Source organism: Cucurbita moschata, unplaced genomic scaffold, assembly GCF_002738365.1.
Source record: "Cucurbita moschata cultivar Rifu unplaced genomic scaffold, Cmos_1.0 Cmo_Scf00075, whole genome shotgun sequence".
Lineage (NCBI taxonomy): Eukaryota > Viridiplantae > Streptophyta > Magnoliopsida > Cucurbitales > Cucurbitaceae > Cucurbita > Cucurbita moschata.
The window spans coordinates 709,999-718,397 of NW_019268591.1; the positions used below are offsets into that span (position 1 = coordinate 709,999).

General features: G+C 36.9%; 1 protein-coding gene across 1 annotated transcript; it reads right to left on the reverse strand.

Annotated features, from left to right (window-relative positions):
• Positions 1 to 5,476: 5,476 nt before the first annotated feature.
• On the reverse strand, positions 5,477 to 6,335 carry LOC111438477 (calcium-binding protein PBP1-like). Its single transcript, XM_023076390.1, has one exon. The coding sequence runs from the start codon at positions 6,246 to 6,248 to the stop codon at positions 5,688 to 5,690; it is 561 nt and encodes a 186-aa protein (XP_022932158.1). The 5' UTR covers positions 6,249 to 6,335; the 3' UTR covers positions 5,477 to 5,687.
• Between the last annotated feature and the right edge of the window lie 2,064 nt (positions 6,336 to 8,399).

The following is an 8,399-nucleotide window of genomic DNA, read 5'->3' on the forward strand; positions in this document are numbered from 1 at the left end:
TCACAACATGTAAGGAAGGACTCCACCATATTTTAGAACTCTTTTATTGAGCTCACCATAACTTAAATATAAGTGATTCAAGCTCGTTGTAGCTTCTTGGCTCTTGGTCTTATAATTGGACCTTGAGGTATAACAATTCTTTGGAAAGATTGTTCTTATCATCCTCCCCTTTTTAGAAGGATTCGTCCTCAAATTCTAGCCATCAGCTCAAGCACTTGAAAAGGTTCATCTTCTTATGGTAAAAGTTTAGGTTCTCTTTTACTTGAAAATTTTTCTTTTTGAAAATACACCTGAACTCAATCTCCTTGCTTGAAGATGACGATCTTATGTTCCTTATTAACTTGGGAAGTAACTTTAATTTTTTGTTTTTCAATTTATTCTTTTACTAGTTCATGTACTTCACGGACAAACATGAAATTGGCTTTTGTATCAAAATCCACAAACTCTTTTGGCAACATAGATGACAAATCAATGGAGATTAAAGGATTACAGTCATAAACGATTTCAAAACGAGTGCATTTAGTAATGCAATGAACAACCTTTTATATGCAAATTCTAGAAATGACAAACATTCCTCCCAAGTCTTGATATTCTTATCCATAATAACCCTAAGAAAGTAGTCATGGTTGTATTAATAACCTCAATTTGAACATATTTATTGATGACAAGTAGTTGAATATACTAGCTTAGTTCCAAAATTATCCCACAAAATACGCCAAAAGTTCGTTTAAAGATTTAACTTCCTGTTCACAAACTATGCTTTTAGGACTGCAATACAATCGTACAAATTTTCTCAATGAACAAGTCAGCAATATGTTTTGCATCAAATTTTGTGACAAGGAATAAAATGAGTCATTTTACTAAGTCGATCGACTACCACAAAGATGATATCATATATTTTCTAGTTCGGTAAGCCTAAAACAAAATCCATTGATATAGCAATCCAATGACAATTAGGAATAGGTGGTAGAGAATATAAACCACGTAGTTGAACCCTAGACTTGCTTATTTACATGCTAAATGTCACAACCACACTCTTGTGGCAACGAGACAGGGATTATGCGACACTTGTTCTAACCCGATGAAAGAGTGAGCTATGTGAAAACCAAACTTTACAGACAATCATGACGTATGATCGAGTCTCGAGTCACATTTGACAGAAAATATTTTATAAAATGTGAGTGAGAAAATGTGTTAAAAGATATTCGAGAGAAAGAAATGTTATAGGCTAAAAGCAAATATGCAACAACCACAACTTTGATAGCATATAACCAAGGTAGAAAAATTGACGACTAGCCACATCCCCTATAATACATTTTGGGGGTATTACAACCCAGGTAGATGTTACATGATTTTAGTGAACGATCATACACCTCCATATTGACATGACACGGATAGTAAAGACTTAACTATACATGAAACCAAGTAAAAGAGGTTTGGAAGGGTATAAATCCTGTAACAACACCCTCTAGAAAAGTATGACTGGTACATTCTACATACCGCCACATGCAACATGCCTTGGACAAGCATGATCGTGACATTTTTCCCACTCAATTGATTAACGTCTTTGTCAACCAACTCTTCACGAACTCAGTGATGTAGGATGAAGCTGACTTCAAGTCTCTCGATGTGCTTCCAGCTGATCTCGGCATTGAAGAGTTTATTTCAATGTACCAGAAACTGTTGAAAATTACTTCTCGATTTGTAATCTCTTCGTGTCTTCTCTATTGAATTCTCTCATACTTTCTTTGTTGTGGAATTTTTCTTCGTGGCATGAGGTCGTACCACCTCCTTATGTCTGGTGTCTTCCTAATCAAGATAGTAATGTTCCAAGTTATTGACATGGACAATAGGGTTAGTTTGCACCCATGAGAGTAACTGAATCCTATATCAAGCCTTCCCAACCTTCTAAATGACTTTGACTAGTCTATAGGATTTTTGCACCGGTCATTGGTTTTTGTTGCTTTGAAATTGGAGCTGATCCAACATCAACTTGATCAAAATTCTTTCTCCATTTTGGAATTGTCATGGCTGATGTTACCAATCGGTCCTTCTCTTCGTATGTCTGAATGATATACTCGAATAAACATGAGTTACTTCATAAGTTTGTCTCCATCTCAGAAGTTTGTCTCCATCTCAACCCTCCAAAGGAAGTTTGTCTCCATCTCACCCCTTCAGAGGAGGTGTTGGTTTGGGTCTCTCTCCAACATTGAGGTGATCACTGACAAGAATCTTTGTGGGTCTAATACACTTGACTTTCTACAAGTCATTTAGATATTTGTGAAACTCAGCTAGCTTAGGTTGAGCAGTATGATAAACATCTATGGTAGGTAATCTCGCCCCGACATAGAATCAATCTCGTGATCTATCTGCCTAGGTAGAGATAAATCTTTTGTCCGACCTTCTAGCCTTGTGTCCTGGTGTTCATGTTGTGACCACGAGGTTTCTTTTAGAGTTAGCTCACTCAAGCTCCTCTCAACCACGACAATGGCAGCGAGCGTAGGTTCATCATGAGTAAGATCATTTTTCAATTGTTGTGCCGACATCATCTTCACCCCTTTTAGTTGAAGGACTTTAGTCTGAATGATTGTCAGGTTAGACCCATTACTACTAAGCATTTCGCTAGGGGCGTGGAGATGACTTTGAGTTCAAGTAGGAAATCCATCCCTAACACGATGTCGAAGCCATTCATCTTGATAATCACAAAATCGATATATCCAGTCCAAGTCTCCATCTTGATTGGAGTTCCTTTACAACTTCTCAGATAGGTAGGGCAATCAGATTGATGGCTTTCATCTGTCTCGTATCTCGATGTCAAAGAATGTTCAAGCATTTTACTTCGTCTCCATCATAAAATTGTGGGTGGCTTTAGAAGTAACAATAGTTTTCTTGGGCGCTTTGCGGTTAGCCCACATCTTGACATACATAAGATCGTGTTCCAATGGCTCTTTTATCTCTTGCACACTCCTCGATCTTCCATGTTTTCGATTAGCGGTGAGTTGGCTGAACTTGTCGCAAATGGCAGAGGTTCACAGTAGTACTTTGTGAGTTGGCTAAACCAATCTAAGTTGAGTTTAGGTAGCATGAGTAAATCTAAGTGTAGCATAAGAAAAGTTTGTGCTTAACAAATTATCAAATGAGAATATGACACCGAACAAACCAACCAAGATCAATGATATTTAATAATGAACTATAATTATCGTAAGCTACTTATTGAATATATTTTATATATTGTTTCATGCCACTTTAATTTTATTTCAATTGAGGCATGATAGAGCAGTTGTGGCGAAAGTTCACACGAGCTGGAGGTTATGGAGATTTGGAATAGACCAATGTGTTGTCCCTTTTTTATATGTTTATGTGAACCCTTGACTTCTGTATTTCTGGATTCATGAACCATCTATGTTATGCTTTTTTTGGGTTTGTGTCATCTTGTATGTCAGTTGTAATGATATATTTTTTTTAACATTGTTTGAAATCTAACCTTTCTTTTTAGTGCATACATTAAAAGTTTAAAATTTATGAGTTTTTTCTAATATTTTATGTCAGTAATGGTCCGTGACTCGAGCCCTCAAAAAATAAGTCGTTACCTTATAATTGGTTCATATCACTTGAGAAGAAAGATGACTTATATGTCCGCTCTGATAACAAGAAAAGGATAGATTCGAACTAACCTAGAGTGAGCCAAGATAGAGGTATTAGTTAGGGGCGCGTAGCGCCGTGACTAGCATAGTTTAGACTTTAATTGTTCTTAAGACAATGCATAATAGATACTCAGACGGAGGATCCCTACTTAGATTGATTATGGCAGCAAGAGAGGGCAAATTGGGCTCGGAGGTTCTCCTTATCATCAGAATGAGAGTTTTCAAAGACGAGAGAAGGCTACACAATGATATGGGTAGTTATGATAGGCTGACTAAATCAATGCATTTCATTCTAAGAAAGTCTATGTAACAGCCCAAGCTCATTGCTAGCTGATATTGTCCTCTTTGGATCTTCCCTTTTGGGCCTACCCTCGAGATTTTTAAAATGCACCTGCTAGGGAAAGGTTTCCACACTCTTATAAAAAATGCTTCATTTTTCTCCCCAACCGATAATGTAGGACCCCCAATCCACTCCCCTTCGGAACCCAGCGTCCTTGCTGGCACATCGCGCGGTGTCTGGTTCTGATACCATTTGTAATGGTCTAATCCCTGCGCTAACAGATATTGTCTTCTTTAGGCTTCTCTTTTGGGCTTCCCTTCAAGGTTTTTAAAACGTGTCTACTATGGAGAGGTTTCCACACCCTTATAAAGAATGTTTCGTTCTCCTCCCCAATTGATGTGGGATCTCACAATCCACCCCCTTCATTCCCTTCTCCAATCGATGTGGGACCACCCAATCCACCCCACTTCTGGGCCCAGTGTCCTTGCTGGCACACTGCCTCGTGTCCACCCCCTTTGGGACTCAGCCTTCTCTTTGGCACATCGTTCAGTGTTTGGCTCTAATACCATTTGTAACAGCTTATACCCACTACTAGCAGATATTGTCCTCTTTGAACTCCCTTTTGAGCTTCCCTTCAAGGTTTTTAAAATGCATCTGCTAGGGAGAGGTTTCCGCACCCTTACAGAAGCTTCGTTCTCCTCTCCAACCGATTTGGGATCTCGCAGTCTACGTACAAAATGGATAAGTGGACATAGTTATATCAAAGATGATGAGGTGGTCTGACTACATGGTGTGTTACTATTTATCATCTGCGACCGAGATGCCTAATCCACCTCACATTTGTAGATGAGTTTACAAACTTGGACTTTCATCGCTAAATTGATATGGAAGATATGCTAGCAGCCTAAGCCATAGATTTTGTAGGTAGCTGGAATGAACATCTGCATAGCTACCTTGTCTATTGCATATTGTATTATAGGAGGAGGCACCAGTTGTTAAGCCTTGGATTTGTGCAATTTACAAATGCAACCATACAAAAGATTAAGTTGAGAATTTCCAGTCAATGTAATTTTCTTTTTCCAAGTCTGATCCGGATTTCCACCATTTAGGGAAAAATAATAAAGGAGGCCCAACTAATTTTATGCTTAAATTATAAGTTACCCTTCCAATCTCTATACTTATACTAACTTCTAATAGAGTTTATTTTAAAAATTATCTTCAAAATTTATAAATTTTCTGACAACTCTAGCGCAGCTTCTTGGTTGATACGCTTATATCATTTTCTACCATTTTTTTAGAAGCGTTGTTATAGTTTTGGAAGCGTTTAAAGTTAATATGACTCATTTCAACTAATTAAATTATTTGAAATTAAGTTTGGATTAAATCTAACATGGATACACCAAGGTGACTTTGACTTAAGTCAATCATATAAGAATCTAACCTTACCTATACCAACTAAATCAAATAATAATAATAATAATAAAAAGTGATTGTAAAAAGATTGATTGAAAAGAGATAAAAGAGATAAATCAAATATTTATTTTTCTTATTATATATGAAAATCCAAAAAAAGCATGGCTAGATTTACATATAGGGTAATGATCTTTTTGTCGCCCATTACAATTCTTCAATAATTTGTTTATTTTGTTTTGTTGTGTAAATGTTGTTGTAATAAACTTAATAGGCAGAGACTCAAATTTATTTGTGTTTTCTTTTATATATATTTCACTAATAATAATAATAATAATAAATAAATAAATAAATCAATTAAAATTGGGAAAGTCTGGACGGAGACTTTGTTGGAAGCAGTAGCGGGAGGCGTCCATCAACTCCGGACTTAATCTGAACATAAGAACACAAAATTCCATCTGATTGAGAGCGCCGTCGCCGTCGAAATCCCCTTCTCTCAACATGCCTCTCAGCTCCTCGTCGGACTGATCTCCCAGCCCTAGCGCCGCCGCATTCCTCTTCAAGCTCTCCAAATTGATCACTCCCTTCTCAGGGTCCATCAGCAGATTGAATCCGTTGCAGAGTTCTCCGATCAGCCCCTCTCCCCCGAGCTTGCACGCCATCTCCGGCAGCCAGTCTTCGAATCCCGACTCCGATTGGGGGATTTGGTTGTTTCCGGCCATTGAGATCGGTTTAGAGAGAAGTGGGGTTGGATTGATTTGGGTTGAGAATGGAAAGAAAGGGATTTTTATATATAGAGAAAAGGGGAAGATGGGGTTTTCCAAGAAGGAGAGAAAGACAACTAAGGAGTAGAAGATTATGAAGGTTTGCAGGCGGGGCATGTTCTGAGAAGGTCCTGAGGGTATAACCGTCATTTTGGTAAATGGTGGCTTGTTCTTATTAGTCTTTAAGAGTGGTTGATTTGGTCTCTTCTGCGTGGAGTAGCAATAGCAGTGAGAGGTGACGAGTGCGATGATGCCAACAATCTGAAGTCGAGTCAATGAATGGGTTACCCACGGCCACACCACTTTAAGAGGAACTCGGTCATTGACTTGCTTCACCTTCCAATTTTGACCCTTTCAAAAACTACAATATTCCTATTCCCAATACAGTGGTACGCGGTATGCTCCTCATAGACTCTCAACCCAAACAGCCCCAAGGTTATTGAAGGGAGACAAGTACTCGGTGCCATACTCCTACTCAATCCTACTCGTTTACAATGTAATTGTACACTACTTATTCTCACCTTCGAGTAAGTCTACGCCTCTGTTCAACAAAAAAATATTTTTGAAAATTGGGACAAAAATGTTTTAGAAAGCGTTTGGGAATCAGTTTTAAGAAAGTAATTGTTCTAAGCTAAAAGAAAATAAGCAACAACCACACTTTGATAACGTATAACCTGGGTAGGAAGAATTAACAACAAGTTATATCTCTCTGTAGTATATTTTGAGGCATTTTAGTCTTGATAGATGTAGACATGATTTTGGCAAACTATCATACACTATCGTATTGACATAACAAAACTAGTAAAGATAAACAGGAAAGTAAGAAAAAGAGTTTGGAAAACGAATGCGGTCATAGGAAATACACCTTGGACAAGCATGATTGGAACATCTAACATGAGGCCACATGCAACATGTCTTGGACAAGTATGACTGTGATGCCCTCCTTCACTCAATTGGTTGACATCTCTATCAACTAACTCTTCATGAACTTAACAATGTAGGAGGAGACTGACTTGAGGTCTCTCGACGCGTTTTCAACTGATCTCATCGTTAAGGAGCCTATTCAAGTATGCGAGAAACTGTTGAAAATCTCTTATCGATTCATCAACAAGCCAGAATCCCTTCTACTTCCTTTGCGTTAGCATTCTTCTTTGTGATAGGATGTCGTATCACGTCATTGTGCTTTGTATCTTCCTGATCGAGACAGTATCGTTTCAAGTTACTAACATGGACAACAAAGTTAGTCCATATCCATGAGAGAAATTAGATCTTATATGATGTCTTCCTAATCTTTTGAATGACTTCGAATGACCTATAGTGTTTTCACACCAACTATTGCGACATTGTCTTATGGGGTCTCAACCCTCTATATTAATTCATGGATGAGCATTGCCTCAAGGCGGCATGCCGATTTGTCAATCTTGTTGGTTTTCAAAACAATCTCAGTCATGCGTGATTTCAAAGTTTAATTTTGTCAAGGACTTTACGTAGGTAGAGTAATTGATCTTCGATCTTTATTGGCCAGTTAGCTTGAGACTTGCCCAGTTGTTTTGTAGAGGATTTATTTGTAGGATTAGATTCAAGGAGGCAATTCATTTAACACGCTGCTACAAATATGTCTCAATACTAATACAAGCCAAATTTGTGAACGATTAACAAAATGTTTACCATTCCTTCGTGGGTTTGACTGAATATTATTAACAAGGTAAATTGTTTTTGGCACTTTGACGTCTAATGTTTGAAAATACATGATTTTTTTTACATACATTATACAAAAACAATTGAAGTTTCCGTTGAAATCCAAGTTTGAAAATAGTGTTTTAATTGTTTAATTTTCAATTTAGTTGAAGTTTCAAATTTAGGTTGTGAAGACTTTTAATTTATTCCTTAATAATTATTTTAATATTCTCCATATTCTTATCTTAGTCATTATTATATCACTAAATATCTGGCTAATACTACATGAATATAGTTCTAGTACTTGCCGACATTGCATATAAATATTTATTCCCATTTAATAACTAATCACAAAATATTCTCAAAATAAAGATAGTTTATTAATCTTAAATTAAAATGTTAAATTGTTATATGAAACTAAATATCCTTCCCCGTTGCTGAATCAGTCAAACAGGGTGGAACACCTTTAATTGCCTTCTTTATTGATACAAACAGTAATGAATATTCAGGTCAACAGTCTTCTCTCACATGCCGTTGAAACAGTCTTTTCTTTTTTTCTTCATTAATGAGGGTTTTTTTTTTTTTTTTTTTTTTTTTTTTTTTTTTTTTTTTTTTTTTTTTTTT